The sequence below is a fragment of the Mauremys reevesii genome, linkage group 1, assembly GCF_016161935.1.
Source record: "Mauremys reevesii isolate NIE-2019 linkage group 1, ASM1616193v1, whole genome shotgun sequence".
NCBI lineage: Eukaryota > Metazoa > Chordata > Testudines > Geoemydidae > Mauremys > Mauremys reevesii.
The window spans coordinates 55,105,383-55,129,765 of NC_052623.1; the positions used below are offsets into that span (position 1 = coordinate 55,105,383).

Below are 24,383 nucleotides of genomic sequence, written 5' to 3' on the forward strand. Positions count from 1 at the left end.
ACCCCACATCTACACAGGGAGCCCCTTGTAGCCAATGCTACCCTAAGCCAACACTACACCCCTTTAATTTCCAGCAACTATAAAAATAAAAATAGAAACAGTCTTATAATTTTGATGGCTAATATTGTTTTATAGTAAAAAAAACAAAGAAACAAAAAACGAATTCTGCCAACCCTAAATATAGGAAATAGGTTTTTTTGTAATTTTTCTCATTTACTTATTTATTGTTAACAATTAAAATTGAGATGTGGGTGTACTATGTTTGTTGTTTGAAGTTGTTAAGTCTAATATAATTATTTTCTCTTAAAGACTGAATTGGAAAATATTGAAGTGACACAAGGAATGTCAGCAGAGACAGCAGTGACTTTCCTGAGCCGTCTGATGGCTATGGTTGATGTACTGGTATTTGCCAGTTCTCTAAACTTCAGTGAGATTGAAGCTGAAAAAAACATGTCTTCTGGAGGCTTAATGCGACAGTGCCTAAGGCTGGGTAAGTCTTATAGAACAACACATACAATTACTTACAGATCAATGAGCTAAGGCTACAATGAATAAAAGTAGGAATTAACCTGGTTCTGACTATGATGTGATAGACTAAAGTACCACAGAGTGTTTAATGACTTGTTACAATAGTTATGATGGTTCTATTGAAGCACAAAAATAGATGAGAATCATAGTTGTCATTGATGAAATTCAAATTGTAAAGCACGTTGTAGGACAGCAAAATATTAATACAAGAAAACTAGTGAAAGTAGGAAAATTACTGTTTCCCTCAAACACTGATCTGCTGTGCTGCTCTTCTGTTGTAAGATTTTTCATCATGGTCTTTGGTTCTCTGAGAATTGCCTCTGCAGATCCCCTCTTTTGGGAGAATACACCTCAGCCGTGTGCCTGTAAAGCATCTAGCAAACAGTGATAGTTTGGGCTATGTGTACACAGATTTGTAAATGAAAACATTCTTTGAAAAGGTATGAAGAACTGTGACCCCATGTTTTCTCATTATCTTTCTCATTGGCAGCAGATCTTGAAAATATTGTCTTTTCAAATTAATTGCAGCATTATTTGTTGCTGACAAAAAATCATTCAGCTCAGTCAAGAACTGAGAAGACTATGAGGAATTTAAGAGGGACCTAACCAAACTACATGAACAACATGCAATACGATGGCAAATTTGGTTCTTCTTCGAGTGGTTGTTCATGTCCATTCAAAGTAGGTGTGTGTGCGCTGCGTGCACGCCAGCTGGAAGATTTTCCCCTAGCAGCGTCCATAGGGTCTGCCCTGGCGCCCCCTGGAGTGGTGCCACTACAGCGCCCTATAAAGGGGCCTGCCGGTGACGGCTAGCTGGAACTTCGCTTGCTGATAGCAAGTTTAGCAGTGTCCAAAAAACCTCGTGTATATAGTTCATGTATATAGTTAGTCTATCTACATTAGTTGTACATAGTTCTTGCTATTGGGGGTTCCCCCCCCCAACCTACTTGTCGCCCCGCCAGGGCATGCCCGGGTCTCCCGGGTTTAAACTCTGCAAGGACTGCGGAAAATTCATGCCAAAGAGTGACCCGCACTCTGCTTGTCTGCGGTGCCTCAGGGAGAGCCACCAAAGGGACCAGTGCACTATTTTCAGGGGCTTCCGTCCCAGAACTCTCAAAGACAGAGCACAAAGACTTAGAGTTCTTCTGATGGAGGCTGCTTTGCGGCCACCTTCGGACCCAGAGCCGGCTGACGCGGTGCCCAGCACGTCATCATTGGTGTGGAGCGCCCCGGCACCGGCTTCAGGACTTAGGGCCCAGCCCAAATCCTCTAAAACTCGGCACCGGAGGGAGTCGGGTCATAAGAAGTCGGCCTCAGTGTGGCACCGCTCGCCCTCCCTGGTGTCCGCTAAGAAGAAGAGGTCGATGAGGGAGCGATCGCCCCTCCAGGACCTCCACAGGCCGACGCCGTCCGCTGGTACAAGTGGACAGGCTCGGCTACAGCCCCCGGATGCTCCGTCGACTCCCGCACCAGAGAGAAGGTGGTCGAGTCCAGAGCGACCATCATCCCTGGGCCTTAGCAGAGACGTGTGTCCCCCCTCGATGCTGAAGGCATTCGAGGCGGCCTCAGACCTGCTGAGACTCCCGGTACCGGCCTCCCCGCATCGTGGCAGGGAGTTGCCGACCATAGCTCGTCCCCCAGTACAGTCTAGGGGCAAGCCGGCTATTCTGTCGCCTCCCTCTCCATCCCGCGCCACCCGGGCAGCACCGGACCAGAGAGACAGCTCCCCGCCTCCGCGCTGCTCCCCGGCGACGACGGGTGCCGCTCCCCCCAGGTCCTCTTATTCAGAGACCTCAGACTCAGAGGCGGACTCCTGTTGCTCCAACCGGTCGCGGAGCAGGAGATCAACTTCGGGGGTGAGCCACCAGCGGCACCCACCTCAGTGGCAGCAGGAATGGCAACCGCCCTCTCAGTGGCCCTTTTGGACCCCTTGGGCCTACCACCAGTTGGTGGGCCAGGCGTTTGGTCCTCGCGCCAGGTCGGCCTCAGTCTCCTCGGCATCGATGGCCCCAGCGCAGTTGCCTCCTCCACCGGCACTGTCGCCAGGCAGGGGTGTGCCGCATCTAAGTTCAGCAGCCCCTAGCCAGGCATCGGCACTGGCAACAACCACGGTTCATGCTCAACAGGTGCCGCCAGACACGCCAAGCCGTTCATTGGAGTCCCCGGTACCAGCCGCATTTGGAACCGACACCGGCCCCACAACCTCAGTACCGTGTGCCGCCGGACCCCGACGGGCTGGGAGTGCCGGAGGACGGGCTGAGCCAAATGATTTCCTCCTCTTCTTCCCCGGATGAGGCGGTCACGGGCACGGCCACAGCACTGGCCCTGGAAGACTCTAGGGTCCTTCAGCAACTGCTCAGGCGAGCGGCTCAGAGCCTCGCAATCCAGGCTGAGGAAATTGAGGTGGACATAGATCCGGTAGTGGACATCCTGGCTCCATCTGGACCATCCAGGGTGGCCCTGCCGTTGATCAAGACCATAGAGGACACGTCCCGCATCTTATGGCAAACACCAGCCTCATTGGCCCCTACTGCCAAGAAAACAGAGAGGCGTTATTTTGTGCCCTCGAAGGGGCATGAGCATTTGTACACCCACCGTTCCCCGGACTCCCTGGTGGTAGACGCGGCCAGCCAAAGGGAGCGTCAGAGGTTTCAAGGTTCGATGCCAAAGAACAGGGACACCAGAAGGCTCGACCTCTTTGGTAGAAAGGTGTACTCCACGGCAGGCCTTCAATTACGAATAGCCAACCAACAGGCTGTCGTAAGCCGATATGGCTATAACACATGTTCGGCCATGTCGAAGTTTACCGAGCTCCTTCCCCAGGATCCGAGGGCAGAGTTTTTGGCCTTCGTGGAAGAGGGAAAGCTCATCTCCTGAACCTCCCTTCAGGCTGCCCTAGCTGCAGCGGACTCAGCCTCACGCTCCATGGCAACAGGTCTGGTTATGAGGTGGGGAGCGGGGCTCCCCTATGAGGTCCAGCAGACGATCCAGGACCTCCCCTTCGAAGGGCAGATGCTGTTTTCGGACAAAACGGATAAGCGTCTGCATAGTCTAAAGGACTCGAGGGCTACGTTTCGCTCGCTAGGCCTGCGTACCCCGGCAACCCAATGTAGGCAGTTTAGGCCGCAAGCAGCCCTGCGCCCTTACCAGCCTCAGAATCATCCAGAGGTTGGGCACAGACGGGGCAGGAACGGGCGGAGGTGCCACTAGCACCACCCCTCCGGCCAGGCATCCGGCCAACCGAGGCCGTCGTCGAGGCCTAGGCCCCATATTTGATGGTACGGTCGAGGACGGCCTACCGATCAGGACTGCGGATCCTTCTTTCCCTACCTTTGGTTCACGTCTGTCCCCCTTCTACCATGCCTGGTCCCAAATCATGTCGGACAGTTGGGTGCTTCGCACGGTAGAGAGGGGATATTCTATCCAGTTCTCCTCCCTCCCGCCCCACCAGCCCACCTCCCCGTCCCTCTTCAGGGACCCCTCTCACGAGCAACTTCTAATTCAGGAAGTGCGGTCCCTCCTCATAGCAGGGGCAGTGGAGGAAGTTCCTCAGGAGCTCAGGGGCAGAGGCTTCTACTCCCGGTATTTTCTAATACCGAAGGCAAAAGGGGGCCTCAGACCCATCCTGGACTTGTGGCGGCTGAACAAGTTTGTGAAAAAGCTCAGGTTCCGCATGGTCTCCCTGTCTTCGATCATTCCCTCCTTGGATCCAGGAGATTGGTATGCCACTATCGACTTAAAGGACGCATATTTCCATATTGCCATAATCCCACGACACCGTCGATACCTCAGGTTTGTCGTGGCCGACGCCCATCTGCAGTTGACAGTGGTCCCGTTTGGCCTATCGGCGACACCAAGGGTCTTCACAAAGTGCATGGCAGTCGTGGCAGCCTTTCTACGCAAGCGGGGTATCCAGGTATTCCCCTACTTGGACGATTGGCTTATAAAAATCTGCTCCAAGCAGCAGGTGGAAGCTCAGGTGCTTTTCATCAGGCGGACCGTCCTTAAGCTCGGCCTCCTCTTAAATGAGGCCAAGTCCACCCTGTCTCCTACCCAAAGGATAGAATTTATAGGGGTGGTCCTGGACTCAACACACACCAGAGCGTATCTTCCGGAGTCCAGGTTCCGGTCCATGTCCGAAATCATTCTCGGTCTGCACCTCGCCCCGACCACCATGGCAAGAAACTGCCTCAAGCTGTTGGGCCACATGGCGGCATGCACCTACGTGGTGAGCCATGCCAGACTCCGGCTCCGCCCACTACAATCCTGGCTAACAACGGTATACCGCCCAGCCAGGGATCCCCTGGACTCAGTGGTGACCCTTCCCCAGGTGGTGCTGAGCTCTCTCCAATGGTGGCTCGACCCACAGAAGGTGTGCTTGGGTGTTCCCTTCGTCACCCCTCAACCATCCCTCTCCCTGGTGACGGATGCCTCGGATCGGGGATGGGGAGCGCACTTGGGGGATCTCAGGACACAGGGCTTGTGGTCGCAGGAGGACCTCAAGTTATATATCAATGTCAGGGACCTGAGAGCTGTTCGCCTGGTTTGTCTTACCTTCCAATCCCACCTGGCCGGCAGGTGTGTCTCAGTCCTCACGGACAACACATCAGCGGTCTTCTATATCAACAAACAGAGGGGTGCACTGTCCTCTCCCCTGTGCAGGGAAGCCCTCATGCTGTGGGACTTTTGTGTTCAGAATGCTACCCACCTGATGGCGTTCTACCTCCCGGGGGAACAGAACGGCCTGGCGGACGCCCTCAGCCGCTCTTTCCGGGGTCACGAGTGGTCCCTTCATCGGGACGTCGTGCACTCAATCTTCCGGCTCTGGGGTCGTCCCCAATTAGACCTCTTTGCTTCAAAGGACAACAGGAAGTGTCAGCGGTTTTGCTCCCTCCGGGGCCACAGCCCGCGGTCTCTGTCAGACGCCTTCCTCCTGTCGTGGAAGGAATGGCTGCTCTATGCCTTTCCTCCATTTCCCTTGATACACAGGGTAATTCTCAAGATCCGCAGGGATCACGCCCATGTAATCCTGATAGCACCGGCGTGGCCACGCCAACATTGGTACACGTCGCTCCTGCACATGTCCACCAGAGCGCCCCTGACGCTGCCCCTGCTGCCGGACCTGATCATGCAGGACCAGGGCTGCCTCCGCCACCCGAACTTGCAATCTCTCCACCTCACAGCCTGGTTGCTCCATGGTTGAACCCGGTGGAGATGCAATGCTCCCAACAGGTCAGACAAGTGCTGCTCGGTAGCAGAAAACCCTCAACCAGGGCCACCTACCTGGACAAATGGAAACGCTTCTCCATCTGGTCCAGTCAGCGAGGGCAGGAACCGTTGCGGGCCCCAATTCCCGTTATCTTAGACTATCTGCTCCACCTGAGACTGTTAGGCCTTTCCCTCTCCTCGGTTCGAGTTCACTTAGCGGCCATCTTGGTTTTCCACACGGGAGAAGGGGGCACCTCAGTGTTCGCAAACCCGCTGGTTAGTCGTTTCCTTAAGGGCATGGACAGGCTATTCCCGCATGTCCGTCTACCAGCTCCTACCTGGGACTTGAACCTGGTCCTCTCCGCCCTCATGGGTCCTCCCTTCGAGCCCCTGGCTTCATGCTTGCTGCTGTACCTGTCATACAAAGTCACTTTTCTTGTAGCAATCACCTCGGCAAGGAGGTTATCAGAGCTCAGGGCATTGACATCCGAACCCCCGTACACTGTCTTCTATAAGGACAAGGTCCAACTTAGACCTCACCCGACTTTCCTTCCCAAAGTCATCTCCCAATTCCATATGGGACAAGATATCTTCCTACCGGTGTTTTATCCAAAGCCACACTCTTCTGGTAAGGAGCGGAGGCTACATTCCCTGGATGTCCGCAGGGCCCTTGCCTTTTATGTTGAACGGACAAAGCCGTTTAGATGGTCGACCCAGCTCTTCATCGCGGTGGCAGATAGAATGAAGGGGCTCCCAGTCTCCTCTCAGACGATCTCTTCGTGGATCACGGCCTGCATACGGGAATGCTATCGTATAGCCAAAACCCCTATTCCTCCGGTTACGGCCCACTCTACCAGGGTGCAGGCCTCCTCTGTGGCGTTCCTGGCTCAGATCCCGACTCAGGAGATTTGTAGAGCTGCCACGTGGTCCTCCATCCACATGTTCACGTCACACTATGCCATCACGCACCAGGCTAGGGATGATGCCACCTTCGGTCGTGCAGTACTCCAGTCAGCAGTGACCTCCGACCCCACCACCTAAGGTTAGGCTTGTGAGTCACCTACTTTGAATGGACATGAACAACCACTCGAAGAAGAAAAAACAGTTACCCACCTTTTAGTAACTGTTGTTCTTCGAGATGTGTTGTTCATGTCCATTCCAATACCCACCCTCCTGCCCCTCTGTAGGAGTGCTGGCAAGAAGGAACTGAGGGGGTGGACGGTTGGCAGGCCCCTTTATAGGGCGCTGTAGTGGCGCCACTCCAGGGGGCGCCAGGGCCGACCCTATGGATGCTGCTAGGGGAAAATCTTCCGGCTGGTGTGCATGCGGCGCGCGCACACCTACTTTGAATGGACATGAGCAACACATCTCGAAGAACAACAGTTACTAAAAGGTGGGTAACCGTTTTTTGTGTTGTTTTCATGCTGTCTATAAACAACGCTATATCAATTATTTTCCCAAGCTGTTAGATCTTATGACTGTGAAAAAAATGTTTTTAATGAAAGCGACCTTGAAGGATCCAGACTCAGTGGCGTGGAGTGAGCTGCAGAACCTCAATGGAACAAAGAACCCCGCTTTAAAGATAGTTCATTTCAGAAGAGCAATTCCCCAGTCTTTAATTAACTATTTATCAACTGTCCTTGAGTGTTTTATTACTTCGAATAATTTTCTCAAGTGTAGGGATCCCTAAAAGGGAATTCTTGACCATGTTTTTTCAGAGTTCTCACTGCTAGTTCAGAACCAAACCTGCCCACACTATTATAAACTGTTACACCAAACAGTATAATCTGTGAGAATAAGTGCACCTGACCTCAGTGACAACTAGTTTCCAAAATAAGTATTGGAGCTGCAGATAGCAGTCTCCTGTGTCCCCCCGCCCAATATCCTACCGTTAAGTCATACGGTCAAAGTGGAAGAAATGAGACACTTCTTGGGATATTACAAGGAAATATTTTGGTGGAGGGATAAGGGAAGTTGATGGAGAAGTGGGAAGACAAAAAAAAAAAGGGTATCCTCTACCTTCTGGCTCCCATGTCCCATTTTTAAATGGAAAATTGAATCACTTTATAGTAAGAGTCCCAATCTTTTCAATCTATGTTCAAGTAAGAGTCTTCTCATTCTGCTAATTATACTTGTCACCTATCACCCCTTTAAATCATTTTTGAGATGTGGTGACCAAGACTGAGCACGCTATTTCAGGTGAGGTTGTACCATTGATTTATATAAGAGCATTATAATATTTTCTGTGTTGTTCTCCATGCTATTCCTTATGCATTCTATATTTATATCCTTATTTTTTGGTTTTGGGGAAGATTTTTTTTGTCTGCTGCTGTGCATTGAGCAGAAAGTCACTGAGCTGTCCACAGTGATGCCCAACACTTTTTGATAAATTGCTACAATTGATGTAGGACCATAGAAGCAGCAAGCATAGTTCAAATTGTTCTGTTTTGTTGTACATTGCTTTAAGTTATCAATGTTGAATTCCATCTGCCATCATATTGCATGTTGTTTATCTAGTTTGGCTAGGTCCCTCTTAAATTCCTCAGAGTCGTCTCAGTTCTTGACTGAGCTGAATAATTTTTGTCAGTTGCAAATTATGCCACAACACTGTTCTCCCACCTTTTCAGATCACTGATAATTACTATTGTCAGTCCTCATGTGGAACCTTGTGGCAGTCTGCTGCTAATCTCTGATGTGATGGAAAGTAACCATTGATTCCTACCTTTTTTCTGTCTTCTAGCCACAACAAATGTTAAGGTTGGCTTTGGCAACATTAAGGAGTATGCTTCCAAAAATAGTGGATCAACAGGGACAACATGATCATAATCTAAGAACTCCGGTTATGGGGGAATAATTTGCCTTTTTCAAACTTCTTGTAGCTTTAAATACGAGCCTTGTTTAAGACAACTAGTCAAAAAATTAAGGAACCTGATTAACCAAAAACAGAGTGAAATTGGAAAAGTCACCATAATAATTTCTCAGTATCACCAGAGTATGATTTAAGAGATTTGTGATGCCTATTTATTTATACAATTGCTACTGGGATATAATCATTCCTTGGAGGTATAGGTACTTCATTAAATGGTAACTGTGTAATCACCTAATGATAACGTTCAATTGTATCTTTTTTTAGTTTGTTGTGTTGCTGTGAGAAACTGTTTAGAGTGTCGACAAAGACAAAGAGAGAGGTTGAACAAATCTTCACTAATCAGCAGTAAAACTCAGGAGACTCTTCAGGGTGTGACTGCAGCAGCAATGACCAAGGTAATCTAATGTTGTTAATATAGGTTGTACCAGTGCTTAAAATGAGCAGATGATTGTAGTTAATTTCTAGACTTCTTTTAAAACAGAAGCTGAATTGTCACCCATTTCCTGTCTCTCAAAAGAAAATACTTTCTTTTTCATTGAAACAAGAAAAAAATTAAAAGGAAGAAAATAGTTAATTTAATGGCATGATTAGAACTGTTCTCCAATACTTTACTCTCTCCTACTTCTGCTCCAGAGAGCACATCTTCTCCCACACCGTATTGCAATTTGACTTATCTATACATATTTCTTTGATTTCTAAAGCCTCGTGAGATGCATGGCCAAAGCCTGCAGTCAGATCTTTGTGGGTGGACTCTTGCATCCTTGTAGAATTCCATTAACTTCAGTAGGGCTCTGTGTGTAAATCATGGTCTGTCTTTGTGGATATGACTCCAAGAACAAGGTCTAAATTTGTTTGTCACTTACATTTCAGTCAGTTTGGTGTCCTTATTATTTAAGTTGCTCATTTCTGAATAGTCTCCAAATTTGGTCACAGTTTTGGGGGTTGAAGGGCCCTAAACTAAATGTACAAGACACACAAACCATCCCTGGTCTCAAAGATGATGCTTTGGTATATCCAGCCCAAATTCACTTATCATGATAATCTCATTACTACTTTCATAATATAGTCTCTTGCCACAAAATACTGTTTCAGATAAGACTTATAGCCACAAATATCACTAGATTATTTTATAAAACCATACCAAAAATATATTCTAGCAATTTTGCCAAACTCAACACAAGACAAACATTGGACCATAGAAAACAGAACATTTGTATATGTTAATTGTTAAATGGATTGCAGTGTTTATTGTTTAAAGAAAACAGGTCACATTACTGTAAGTAGAATACTGAACATGCATGGCCTGCATGGGACTGTAATAATAATTCTCTGTATAAAATTGAATGAGGCTGAGTATTTTCACTTATACAAACAAATTTTTAGCTTATCACATGCATAGGAAATATTTCTTATTGACAATACAAAAAAAAATTAGTCTCCTCTTGCTACAGTTAATATGTTAACTACTAGAGAGTGGTGCATTTGTCCAGTAGGATTAAAACATTGCTTTTGAAGAACATAAATAATTCTGTATCTGACTATTCAGTACTAATGCATTAAAATAAGTAAAGCATCACTGTGTGTGTAGAACCAGTATCTGAATGTTGCCTTTTTTGTCTGCAGTTAGTACTAATGTATTTAATTTATTTATTGTGGATCAAAGAAATGTTTTGAATAAAAATCTCCGTACATTTTGGAAAAATAATTTTACATTTTTAGTCACCATTGGAAAATGTTCCTGGTAACCTTTCCCCAATAAAGGATCCTGATAGACTACTTCAGGATGTTGACATTAATCGTCTGCGAGCAGTTGTTTTTCGTGATGTGGTGAGTAATATCGATAGTGATTTTTCTTTTTGCAATATATTCACTAATATTTAAAAGAAAGATTGATGTTACAAATAACTTGCATTTTTAAAAAGGACAGCTTTGGAAGCTGGATGAACTTAAAATCTGTACTCACCTCCAAAAAAGGCTTTTGATTTCCATTTTGGGGGGAAGAAATATGCCAAATTCTACGTAATCTATCTTTCTCCTTTTTCTTACAAAATGAAGTGTTTAATAAAAGTGATCGTATTTGGTAAGAAAGATGGCTTACATAATTTCATTGCACTTTACAAGCTGAAACTGATATGCAAACTACATACAAGGAAAACTTCAACATCTCTGAAATGCAGCAACCTCTGGGGTGAAATGTTGCTTCTCCTTATTGATGCAACATTTATAATCATATAAGATCCAGTTCTGTTATGGTGCTGAGTAGCTTTATATAACCCATCTATGCTAAATGACTTTATCCCTTCTGGCAGTATTCTAGGGGAATGCATGCTGAACCACAAATGCTGATGTAGACTTCTCAGAATAGTTGCTGCATCCATAAATGACACACAAATAAATATAATATCTTCACTCATTTTATGCTACAAATATATAGTGTGGTCTGGAAGTAAGAGCAAGTGACTGCAATTCTGATTCTTCCATTCTATTGCTGACTTTGCCACTTGTTTGTTCTGAGATCTTAGGCAAGTCACCTAATCTTTCTGTGTACACGCTTACCCGTTCATCAGTTCATAGATTTCCAAAGCCGGAAGGGACAATTGTGATAATCTAGTCTGACCTCCTGTATATCACAGGCCATAGAACTCCAAGATTAATTGCTAGAGTATATCTTTTAGAAAATATGTAATCTTGATTTAAAAATTATCAGTGATGGAGAAACACTCCTAGCTAATTTTGGCTCATAATTGTTTTCAGCTTTGTGAAACTGGCTTTAACACACCAAGTGTATACATATTACTGATCTGGACTTGAGTCTTTCACATTGTAATGTGATCAAGTCATGATCACTTGTGCCTAAGTTAACTTGAATTTTTAGTTCTGTTACGAGAAGTCTAATAAAGGATTCCCCTGTGTTGGCTGCAACACTTTTTGAGTTAGGAAATTGTAACCTATAATTTTTACAAATTCCAAGGATGCTCTAGTACTAGCACATGAGACTGCCAGCATATGGCACACAAATTGAAGTCCCCTATGATTACACGGTTTTTTCCTATGTTATAGATTGGTACGTAAAGCGACGGTTGCCCTTTTCCCTAGTATGATTTGGTGGTCTATAGCAAAGCACAAGATGGAGTATTATTTGGTGTCTATCTGTTAGGACATTGATCCATAAGCATTGAAGCTAATTTTGTTCTGAGTGCATCAGAAACAAATAATGCTATTTTTGACCCAGAAGGCTATTCCCCCTCCCCGTTTGCCCACACTATCCTTCCTAAATAGGTTATAACCACTGATTTTAACATTCCAATTAGCGTATAGGTAATTCAAGAATTGAATTGTAAGCAAATAAGCAGGTATAACATCTAAAAAGATTGATGTTTCTAAAACACATTCATTATCTTGATTTAAAAGTTCTGTGTAAGTGTCAAGTATGATAGATGTGTTCCTTTTTCTCTCACTCAGGATGATAGCAAACAGGCTCAATTTTTGGCTTTGGCAGTAGTTTACTTTATTTCTGTGCTGATGGTCTCCAAGTACCGTGATATCCTAGAACCTCAACGGGAGACTGCAAGATGTGGGAGCCAGGCAGGTAGAAATATCAGACAAGAAATAAATTCACCAACAAGTACAGGTACATCTATTTTTCCCACTTATTTTTCATTTTGTTTTTCAGAATTTCCTTGAAACGGTAAATATTTGACTACAAAAACTGTTTTAAATTGTATGAAAGGTGTGAAGGCTAATGAGACTATTTTGTTCTTTAGTTTCTCCAAGGTTCTTTAATATGTGTTGGTTGTTAATAAGTTAGATTTTAAATTATGAGCTTCTGCTTATAGGGTTTAACTTACTTTCATTTGCTTATTCTGTATTTATGCATCCATTTTTTAATTTATATGTACATTCAAAAAAGGAGAGCGCTTGTGAATTTAAAGTTGTGAAAGGACAAGATATTAACCTGTCAAAGTAGACCTACAAATTGTCGTTTGTCTACTGTGAGCAGCTCTCTCTGACTCTAAATGCACTGCCTGAAGTTTGTAATCAGCAAACACAGCTAGCTCCCTAGCTGAAGTTACTTCTGTTTAAACTTAGTCTTGTGAAAAGCTAATATAGCAAGGACTATTAACTCTCTTGAGTCCTGCTGTCTTTCTAGTTTGGGTCTGCATTGAAAAGCCCCTGGAAGTCTAATAAACTAGAATTGTTGCCTTTATTGCATTCTTTACCTGATTAGTGTGAATTCTTATTTTTTCCTGGCAAATGATATCCCAGCCTTTGGGGGCGCTATCTGTCAGCTGCAGAACCTGCCAAGAGTTTTGTATCCAAATGCGTTCCTCCACTGTTTGTAATGTTCAGTTTGCCAGTCCAATGGCTTATTTAAGCCATTGAAATAGATTGGTTTATGACTGTGCTCTGTTTTCTCTCTCAGAACAGCCATATAAATATATTGGAAAAGAGTGATTAGAAATCAGTGGCCAAATCTCTGCATGTTGTTTTTCATGAACGTGTTGCTTCTTGTACTGAATTTGATTTGCTGTCTTAGTTTTTGGAACTGCTGATTTTCATATTATGTATAGTGTAATTTAAATTCATGTCCTATTTGCTTTTATTTAGGTCTGTCAAATGATTAAAAAATTGCAATTAATTGTGAGATTAATAAATAGTCATCATTAATCAGTTTTAACTACACCGTTAAACAATAATAGAAAACCAATTTAAATGTATTATAAATATTTTTGATATTTTTCTACATTTTAAGATATATTGATTTCAATTACAACACAGAATACAAAGTGTATACTGCTCATTTTATATTATTTTATGACAAATATTTGCACTGTAAAAAAGATAAACAGAAGAAATAGTATTTTCAGTTTACATCATACAAGTACTGTAGTGCTATCTCTTTATCATGCTAGTGCAACTTACAAATGTAGAATTATTTTTTCATAACTGCACTCAAAAACAAAACAGTGTAGTCTCTAAAGTTTTACAAGTCCACTGAGTCCTACTTCTTGGTCAGCCAATTGCTAAGACAAACAAGTTTGTTTACATTTTCCGGGAAATAACGTTGCCCACTTTTTTTACAGTGTCACATGAAAGGGAGAACAGATGTTTGCATGGCACTGTTTTAGCGGTCATTGCAAGTTATTTAAGTGCCAGATATGCTAAACATTCATATGTCACTCCATGCATTGACTTGTAGATTGCACTATTTTTTGTTTACAGTGCAAATATTTGTAATACAAAAATTATATAAAGTGAACACTGTACACTTTATATTCTGTGTTGTGATTGAAATCAATATATTTGAAAATGTTGAAAAACTTCAAAAATATTTATAATACATTTAAATTTGTATTCTATTATGATTTAACAGTGCGATTAAAATGGCAATTAATCATGACTTTTTTAATCTTGTTACTTTGTTTTGCATTAAAACTTGAGTTAAATGCAATTAATTGACAGCCCTACTTTTATTCATTTTATCTAATTCATTGTTATATCTTAGCTTGCTTACTTTCTACCTTTGTACACTAAGTTAAAAAAAAATCCATGTCCTCATTGGCTGTTTTCATTTAATAAACTTATATTTAGGTGGTCAGCTATGAGAAACCATAATTTTATGTTGTATTTAATGTGTCCTTCCTGGTCATATGTTGTGGTGCTGGAGTAGGAAACTGCTTGTTTCAATTAACTATTTCAGCCATGTTTGTCTTATATGTCTTTTTCCCTGTAAATGTTGTTGTTTTTTATGATTCCCTACTAATTGGTCTGATGTTTCCTATCTCTTGATACATAACTTGTTTCCTTTCTTCAGAAATGCATTTTTGTTAATAGTGCCATATTTGCATGTTTCAATGAGATAGGACTTCTGTCATGGATCCACAGTGGACCAGATCACAGGCAATTATTAGCTGGCTCACATTTGATTCCATGATTTTCTCCACAGTTGTGGTCATACCATCTATCCCTCACCCAAGTTTGAACCATGGATTCCTTGCCAAGTTAATTCCTGAGCAGAGCTTTGCCCACTCATTTTACAAAGGTAATATTATCATCATCTCCTAACCTGTTTGGGTGTCCTTATTTAGTGTAATGTAATTAAATAACTAACCGTGATGTAATTCTTGGTAAATAAGCATACGCCTCAGGTTAACTGGAGATCAGACTGTCACCTGATGAGGATACCCTTAAGACAAGTCTTTCTTCCTGGCTACATTTACTTTTGGAAGTATCTTTCCCACTTCTATTACCTATTGTTCATTTCAGTGACACCTACTAAATTAATTAACAGTGGGTAAACAAAAAAGTAATGTTAAGGTGGAGAGAGTTGAGAAGGAAATTTTGAATGTTTTTGGTTTGGGCTTATTCTTTTTATTCTTGCTGCAACAATACCTCCTTTAGGTATGAAAACAAATCAGACCTATTTTAAAAAGATTGCATACAGGGAATAAATTAAATCTTTAGTACTACTTTTTCAGTGTTCCCTTTCCTCACACTTCCTACAGGTCTTCTCTCTTCCTTTCCTTTTCTTCTTTCACTTTTTGTTTGTATGTAAACCTTTTATATTGTATATAATGTAAAGTTTTATTTTATATGTTGTTGATTGCTGTACTGTGCTATTCTGGAGAGAGACAGTTTCTGCAGTCACAGCAAATGTTTTGTAATACAGGCTGGTTTTTCAGATAGAAAATATGCATATGCATGGGCTACATTTTTCAAATTTCAGGGATTTGCATATGTACAAAGTTAAATGGGTGCATTTGTAGCCAAGTGTACATGTGAATTTTCCAACTTGTGTGCAAATGTTACAGTAGAAATGCAAAAAGTGAATAGGTGCAACCATACTTTATCTGCTGATCATGCTCTCTGTGTCACTCAGATAAAAACCCAAAAAGTAAAAAGAATGATAAATACAAACCAAAAACTAGTAATTAATTCGGTGACTATTTCTGATAAAATATGAGGAATAGGATGACTTCCTAGTTTACTAAGAATACTTAGCACTGATATGGTGCTTTTCATGTTCCAAATGCTTTACAATGTTAAACTCTTCAGTCAAGGATTCTCACAAAGAAAATGTTTGGCCTTGGAGTGTGGTCACCAGTTCTTGCTGGTGGCCACTCTGACAATTTTTCCTAAAATATTTAATTAACTTTAGCAAAAACACACACACACACACACACATATATATACATCTCCAAATCATTGTTATTTACTTATGTAGGGTTTTGTCTGCAGACTCAATAATAAAAATAATGTACAGTAGTCTCTTATTTTTTTACTGGACCAAAACGGAATAGAAACACAAATAAGGTGCTTTGCGTGTTCTTGTCTTTTTTGTTGTTTGTTTTGCGCTTTTTTTATAATTAAGACTCGCTAGCTAGTAAGCCTGCTAGGTAGCTGGGAGGCACTGAAAAGACATATTAACAAAAATATAAATATCACTTTTTACAGCAGAGACTTACTCTGCCCCAGCAAGCCGGGGACAAATTAAGCCCTGGATGGGGAGGTGGGTAGCACACCAGCCGGGCCCAGGGCAATGGGGGGATGGATGGGGGACTAGGGAAGGCAGCAGGGGCAATGTCGGGGGGAGTGAGCCTGCTGCTGTGTGCCTGGAGCCCACCTCCCCACTGGCTCCAGGAAGGTGGGGAACTCACACCAGCTGTTGGCCCCAGGGAAGAGCTGCTGCTTTCTGCCCTCCCCCGCCCCCCCATCACTGCCCAGGACCCTATGGCCACAAGAAAAGCCCCTGATGACCACATGCAGCCACAAGGGCTGCATTTGGAAAATGCTGATCTATTAGATAAAGTTCTGTATTTCTCAGTCCCTCATTTATGAACCTTTATAATTTACTGACTTCACTAATTGATTTCAAATTCAAATGTTTCTTACTTGAATTTCAGTATTTCTCCTCCTATAAAATTTCTCCATTATTGCCAAAAAATAAACAAATATATATATCTTTTACTTCAGGATCATTCAGTGAGCTTTTTGTCACGTCAGTGTGCTAATTTAATATTCTTAGTTGTGACATAACTGGCGTACTTATCCACCCTTTATAAAAGGAATTGTATGCTGTTAATTCAGAAGTGCTGCAAAATAAACCCTAAAATATATTTGAATCCTGTTTCCTCATTATCTTCTTGTTCCACATTTATAGCACCTTTTTATATAGCAGGCATTAGGATATTTCATTTTTAGCCACATCTGCTTGCAAATCAAAACATACAGAGCAATCCAGAGACAATGTTAAAATTTTGTTTTATTAAATTTTATGCAATAAAAAGGATATATAAACAAGATTAATATTGTTTGTACAAAATATGGCACTTGAAATAAAGACAGATAGCAAACATAGAAAAGATTAGTTTTGCTATTTATATGCAGTATGGTTCTTGAGATAAAATATAAGTAGCAAAAGTGTATTAAAAAAAGAGAGAGAAAAGTATAGATTTTTAAAATAGAGCGGATGGGTAGACATATAGAGTACATCAAAATATTTAAGAGGAGGCTGTTTTTATATATCCGTCATGTCTCCTCTACCGTATATTACAATAACAATTTTGCCTTCAGAAATGGGTACTAAGTTTGTCTTACTAGTTAAAGTCATATATTTATTGAACATATATATTGTATTAACCAGGCCTTACACTGAGTATATTAAGAGTTCGTTCTTTGCCAGCCTATTGTGATAATTGTGTTGAAAGTTTGGTGAGATATTAGCAGCATGTTTTATCACTATTGTTGGAATTATGTCAGGGCTCTTCAGGGCTGGAACATTAGTAATTCAGGAAGAAACACTGGCTGCTTATAAGCAATCCACCTTTAGTATTGTTATAACCACTAAACTTCCATCCATTCACTAAACAAAACCAACTGAGACTTGGATGATAGTACACTTTTGACTTTGCTCCCACACTTTGATCTTTCACCCTCTGTATTGGCACATCAGTTCACTCTTGCATAATAAATTATCTAATGAAAACTACAGGATAATTTGGTAGGCAGAATCTAATTACTCAAGTTTGTATTTAGTTGTATTTAGCCAGAAAACAGATGGGGAAAATTGAGTTATTTAAATATATGGGTTCCTTTAAGCAGAGGTGTAGCAAGCGCCCTCCGTACCCTCCGACCAGAGGGGGCCCCGCAACGAAGGGGGCCCCTAAAAGTGGCAAAAAAATGTAAGGTATAACTAGGTAAGTGACATTTATTGACGCTATTGCACAATCCATGTCGGTTTTACTGACAAAACCGTGAAGTCATTATGATACATTATTATAATGCTATTGGCTACATCAGTTGTCTGTCGGTCAGTTTCGAATTTTAGTTGGACCCATTCAAAGAATGTGTATTTGCGTTCATAATGGCGGTCGGTGGATAAATGTTATTAATTTAGTTGTAGTAGAAGCGTGCTTTGTGATGTCGAAGAGAACGTATAAGAGCGGAGCTAGTAAACGAAAGGCAGCAAAAGATGCCGAGAAGGAACTTGAGAAAATTCCAAAGTTGTCAACGTATTTTGCGCTGCAATCCAACGTACAGGTACAGGCACATGAAACGGACAGCGCTAGCAGTGACTAATCGTATCCAGAAGTATCCAGAAGTGCTTCAAGTGAGGTCGAAGGTGAAGCCAGTTGTTCTACCAAACAAACTGTGACAGATATTCCAGCTGCTGCCGGGAAAGAAGTATCTGAATATGAACCACTGACTGATGATCCAGGAGATTGGCCGTCTATAATATCGGACAGGCAAATGTGTGTCATTGTTGCACATGGCCCACCGCAGCAGAATGAAAGTTACGAATTTCCATTTAACGAGGAAAGACAGAGGTTCACAAGTACTCATTTCTATCGAACCATGGCAAATGGCAAGAAAATAAGACGTTCATGGTTAATGTACTCAGTTCAGAAAGATGCCGTTTTTTGTTTTTGTTGTAAATTATTTGGCACTGGCGACATACCGCTACGTCGTGAAACATCTGCTTGGAAAGCACTGTCAAAAAGACTTCAGCAGCATGAAACAGGCAAAGGTCATCAAGACTGTATGGTGAAATGGTTTGACCTTTGGTCAGGCATAGTAAACCGTACATCTATTGACCAACTCGAATTGCAGGCTTTTCTGAAAGAGAGATTTCTGGAGAAATGTTGTCAAACGCATGGTTGATGTCATTATTTTCTTGTCCGAAAGAAACTTGGCATTTCGAGGAAGTAATGAAAAGTTCGGCGATCCTTCGAATGGCAACTTTTGGGGACTGTTGAATTGCTTGCAAAGTATGATACTGTACTCAGCGAACTTTTACAGAGGATTAAGAAGGCAGAGACACATGTTCAGTACCTCAGTCTTTCTTAATGTTCATGATACAACTGGCGAGGGCTTATTGGAAGCGTTTCTTGAAAAGGCAAACAACTTAGGAATAGACATTGCTGACATGAGAGGCCAAGTTTATGATAACGGCGCAAATATGAGAGGAAAGAATAAAGGAGTTCAAGCCCGCATGCTAGAAATAAATGACCGTGTCTTGTATGTACCATGTGGAGCTCACACTTGGAATCTTTTGATCTCAGATGCGGCAAAGTCATCGAAATATGCCGTTGACTTTTTCGGTCTGATTAACAGAATATACGTTATCTTTTCTTCGTCACCTTCACGTTGGGATATACTTCAAGAACATATGCCAATATCTGTTAAAGGGTTATCGGACACTCGTTGGGAGTCGAGAATTGATGCTGTGAAGCCATTGCGTTATCACCTTGAAGAATTGTGCAATGCTTTGTCATCTTTGTGAGAATATGCGCTCGAAAAGAAAGATGGCAATACAGCAACAGAAGCCGGTGCGCTTTTAGACCATGTTACTACGTGGCCTTTTGTTCTGACTGTGTACACGTGGTACGATATATATTTCATGTCAATAAAACCAGCAAATTAATTCAGTCACCAGATGCGTCAATTGACGTACTGCAGGCAGAAGTCGGTGCTACAATGTTTTTGGAAGACTATCGAAATACAGGATATAACTCTGTGGTCACAAATGCATGTGAAATAGCAGAGCATATGGGTATTGAGCAGGTGTTTCCAGAAACCAGGGTGCGATGTAAGAAGAGAATGTTTGATTACGAATGTGCTGATGATTTGAGTCGTCTTTCTGCCGAAGAAAAATTCAAATCGCAGTTCTTTCTTGTTCTCACTGATCAGGCCATATCTTCTGTTTCGTCGCGATTTGACCAACTCATGGAGTGGTATAAGTTGTTTGGATTTCTGTACAACTCTAACAGCCTGAAGCAGTGTCACAGAGAAAATGAACTGGAGAATCACAGCAAAAATTTTGAAAGAAAAATGGGAGACATTGATGCCAACAAACTCATAATGGAATTGAATCGTTTTGTTTTATGTCATCGAGAAAGAGAGAGGACTTGTCACGGCAAACAATTTTTTAACGTACATATACAAGAACAGCCTTCAGAAGATATATCCGAATCTTTGCATGTGCATCAGAATTCTTCTGACCACACCAGTTACTGTCGCGGTGCTGAAATGAGCTTCAGCAGAATGAAACTGACCAAGAATATCCTGCGCTCAACCATGACAGATGACAGGCTTTCTGCACTTGCAGTTATCTCAATCGAAAACAAGATTGCCAGATCTCTGGACTATGACGCATTGATTAACCAATTTGCGGAGAACAAGGCTCGAAAGAAGCGCTTTGCGTAAATACGGAATACATGTACACTGTAGGCCTATGTATACATAATATGAACCCTGTATATTGTATAAAATAAATACCGCATTCCAGTTTCTGCATTGTAAGGGGCCCCGGACTTATGTTCGGAGGGGGCCACGTTCTTTGTTGCTACGGCCCTGCCTTTAAGCTTAATATGAGTATTTTTCTTAGGTTGTGTTTTTGGATATGTATATGTATTTTCTTTAGTAAGACATATTTGAGTAGTTGAGAGACTCTAGTGGTGTCAAGCATTTTCCTATATGCGGTTGGAAGATGTCTCAAGTGGACATCTATAGCCAGTGTCAGATGTAGGTTCCAAGAATTTTCTTCATCATTGTACTTGGCAGTGAGCTTTGCTTTGAATGCTCTCAGCATGAAAAGCTGTTCTGTATCTCTCTAATGATGATCATAGAATATCAGGGTTGGAAGGTCATCTTGTCCAACCCTCTGCTCAAAGCAGGACCAATCCTCAACTAAATCATCCCAGTCAGGGCTTTGTCAAGCCTGACCTTAAAAACCTCTAAGGAAGGAGATTCCAGCACCTCCCTAGGTAACCCATTCCAGTGCTTCACCACCCTCCTAATGAAAAAGTTTTTCCTAATATCCAACCTAAACCTCCCCCACTCCAACTTGAGACCATTACTCCTTGTTCTGTCATCTGGTACCACTGAGAACAATCTAGAACTATCCTCTTTTGGAACCCCCTTTTAGGTAGTTGAAAGCAGCTATCACATCCCCCATCATTCTTCTCTTCAGAGTAAACAATCCCAGTTCCCTCAGTCTCTCCTCATAAGTCATGTGCTCCAGCCCCCTAATCATTTTTGTTGCCCTTCGCTGGACTCTTTCCAATTTTTCCACATCCTTCTTTTAGTGTGGGGCCCAAAACTGGACACAGTACTCCAGATGAGGTCTCACCAATGTCAAATAGAGGGGAATGATCACATCCCTCAATCTGCTGGCAATGCCCCTACTTATACAACCCAAAATGCCATTAGCCTTCTTGATGATAGTATCAGTGTGACTCACCCCACTGGTAGTATTTAATTAAAGGTACACTTTGTCGGCGAATTTGCACTGCCATCCCCTGTGCTGTATCTGATCTGTGGATAATACAGGGATTATTTCAGTTTTCATCGTGGTTAATTCAACACTTCTTCATAAATTCTAAATTATCTTAATGATAAGACAGGAAGCATTTAAGAAGAAGAGGAAAAAATAAAAACAAGACCCTCATGGGTACCATATGGGGTAATAGGAAATTTTGCTATCAGAATAATGATACAATTAAAATTGTATTGTCTTTAAGCAGAAAGACACATCACATACTTATCTTTACAATGGAAAGTCACAGTATCTTGAGTATCTTTTGTAAATATTTATATGGGGATACCCTGGGTAAAGCGTAACAGGACACAGAGTATGGCCACACTTCTGGAGACTTAAAAACCTTTCTCATTCTTTTGGAGAAACAGCAGTAGCTTTCACTGCTCCTCCCTGGAATTCAAATCTAGATCAGACACTAATTTTCACTGAACCTGCGGTGGGTCCACAATTCCTGCCACCAATCTGTGCAGCAACCTTGCTTAGAGTGAGCTGAGGTGTGTGACCTCTATGACCTAGGAGTGTCCTACAGATTCCATTGAGGCCACTGGTAAGGATAGGCACTGGTAGCCTGGAGGCACTGGGGCAAGTTCCTACAGTTGGGACATGAAATAAGTGCAATCCTTGTGCCTACAATGCTCCATAAATGGTCCTTGGTGTGGGTTGGGTGATGGAGAGCAAAAGGAGGAAGATTCCAACCTCGATGCCGAGGAGCCTTGGAATTCCAGGGATAAAGGTGGAGCAAGTCCTGGGGGAGTGAGTAATCAGTTTGACTTGTCCATCACCCAGAATGAGGCAGGGACCAGCAACAGTGATGGAAATGGTACTGCCAGCACCAAGTACTCTGGCTCTGGAAGCAGTGTCAACCCTGAAGTCATCATTGGTACCAAAGTGGCTGACCGTGCCAAAGTGCAGGGCTGTGAAAGCCGACATGATAATATCTGTGGTGTCGACTGCAATGGTGCCAAGGAATTTCATGGTGCTGAGTTCCCTTGCACTGAGCTCAGGACTATCCCTCCTTCCACGGACTTTGGAAAAGGAACATCAGGATGTGGTGCTGACAGACAAGAGTTCAATGACCTGTTCATCTAACGGGGCTATAAACAACACAGCCCTGGCAAAGTTCTTCACCACAGGAGAAGTTGGGATGGAAGAGCAAAGGAGATCTGTAGCTGCCTGGTATGCCACCAGTGTGGAAACCATTAGTGCTGGCATTACTATTGTCAGTAGCAGACTCAATGGATACCCCATGACCAGAACCAGAATTGAGGGTACAGGGTCTCTAACCTCCCTACTCAGTACTTGGGATTGGTTAGATGTACCTGCACCATCCTGTGCACCAGCACTATCCCTGTGCCGATCCACCTTCCACAGGAAGTGTGTGGAAGAGTCCCCATGAGACATGGAGTGATCTCAATTGATTTTATGCAACTAATGGGAAACAGCTCCTCCATCTCTTCGTAGAAGCACCTGCTCCGGTGTGTGAAGTGGCAGCAGTCTTGGAACCCAAGGGTGACCTCCGATCTGACAAGGACCTTCTGCTGAAGCAGACCATATGGCCTGTTTGAGCAGGAGCTGCTTTAGGTGAAGGTCCCTAGCCACTTAAGTCAGTTTCATGAACTATCCACCGCAGATCTAAGGGTAGGTCTATACTTACCTGCCGGGTCGACGCATAGAGTTCGACTTCTCGGAGTTCGAACTATCGCGATAGTTCGAACGCCGAACACGCTCCCGTCGACTCCGGAACTCCACCACCACGAACGGCGGTGGCGGAGTCGACGGGGGAGCCGCGGACTTCGATCCCACGGCGTCTGGACGGGTGAGTAGTTCGAACTAAGATAGTTCGAGTTCAGCTACGCTATTCGCATAGCTGAACTTGCGTACCTTAGTTCGACACCCACCCCCAGTGTAGACCAGGCCTCAGAGGGGTAGCCATGTTAGTCTCTATCAGCAAAAACAACGAGGAATCCTTGTGGAACCTTAGAGACTTACAAATTTATTTGGGCATAAGCTTTCGTGGGCTATAACCCACTTCATCAGATGCATGGAGTGGAAAATACAGTAAGCAAGTATAAAAATACAGCACATGAGAAGATGGGAGTTGACTTACCAAGTGGGGAGTCAGTGCTAATGAGGCCAATTCAGTGAGGGTGGATGTGGCCCATTCCCAACAGTTGACAAGAAGGTGTGAGTATCAACAGAGGGGAAATTATTTTTTGGAGTGACCCAGCCATTCCCAGTCTGCGGTGTGATACACTGTGGGTAATGGGAGAGAAGGGCAGTCTGTATTTGGTGGTTAACACATCAACCACCATTATCTTGCCAATTCTTACTGAGATGGTGAACGTTCCGTGCCCCTGGTGATTATCATATTATAATCCTCAGTGCCCTGCTCGATGTATGTAGAAAAGCAACATTTTCAGTGACTGAGGGAGGCAGCAAGATTGCAGCCAGCAATATATCAGCATCATTCGTGGGTGTCATCTTTTATATGGGTTCCTTGCGGGATGATGTCGTCAATTATGTTGTCCTGCATAATGGGAACTAGGAAGTCACTTTTAGGTCAGGACATACCTTCAGCCTCGGCAAATTCAGAGTGCTGAGCCTAGGAGTCTCTTAAAGTGGCTCTGGAGGGGAGTCGCTATTTCCATTGTTGTACAATCTGGGACTTCACTGGGCGATGTTCAGATGATGACATTAGTTTTCCCTTAGCATGTAACTTTTCAATAAGGTAAAGGCACAGGAAGTGCTTCAGGTTTATTGTGGGCCATGACCATTGCCCCACAAGATAGAACTTTTTGGGTTGACAGCAGCTCCCAAGGTAGTCACCAAGTGCATGTCTAGGATTGCAGCTCATCTGCATTGTTAGATGCTTCCAGTGTGTTTGTATCTGGGCAACTGACTCAAAAGATCTTACAGCATAGTAATTCACTTCAGACATATGAGTTCCCCTATTCATAA

General features: G+C 43.1%; 1 protein-coding gene across 7 annotated transcripts in view; it reads left to right on the forward strand.

Moving 5' to 3' along the window:
• The window catches only part of NBEA (neurobeachin), an 831,523-nt gene that overhangs the window by 342,567 nt on the left and 464,573 nt on the right, over positions 1 to 24,383 (forward strand). For all 7 annotated transcript variants that reach the window (XM_039530859.1, XM_039530876.1, XM_039530902.1 and 4 more), the window contains 5 exons: positions 310 to 490; positions 8,870 to 9,000; positions 10,325 to 10,432; positions 12,068 to 12,236; positions 14,553 to 14,648. In XM_039530859.1, the coding sequence (XP_039386793.1) occupies positions 310 to 490; positions 8,870 to 9,000; positions 10,325 to 10,432; positions 12,068 to 12,236; positions 14,553 to 14,648 (685 nt within the window). The remainder of the gene's footprint in view (positions 1 to 309; positions 491 to 8,869; positions 9,001 to 10,324; positions 10,433 to 12,067; positions 12,237 to 14,552; positions 14,649 to 24,383) is intronic.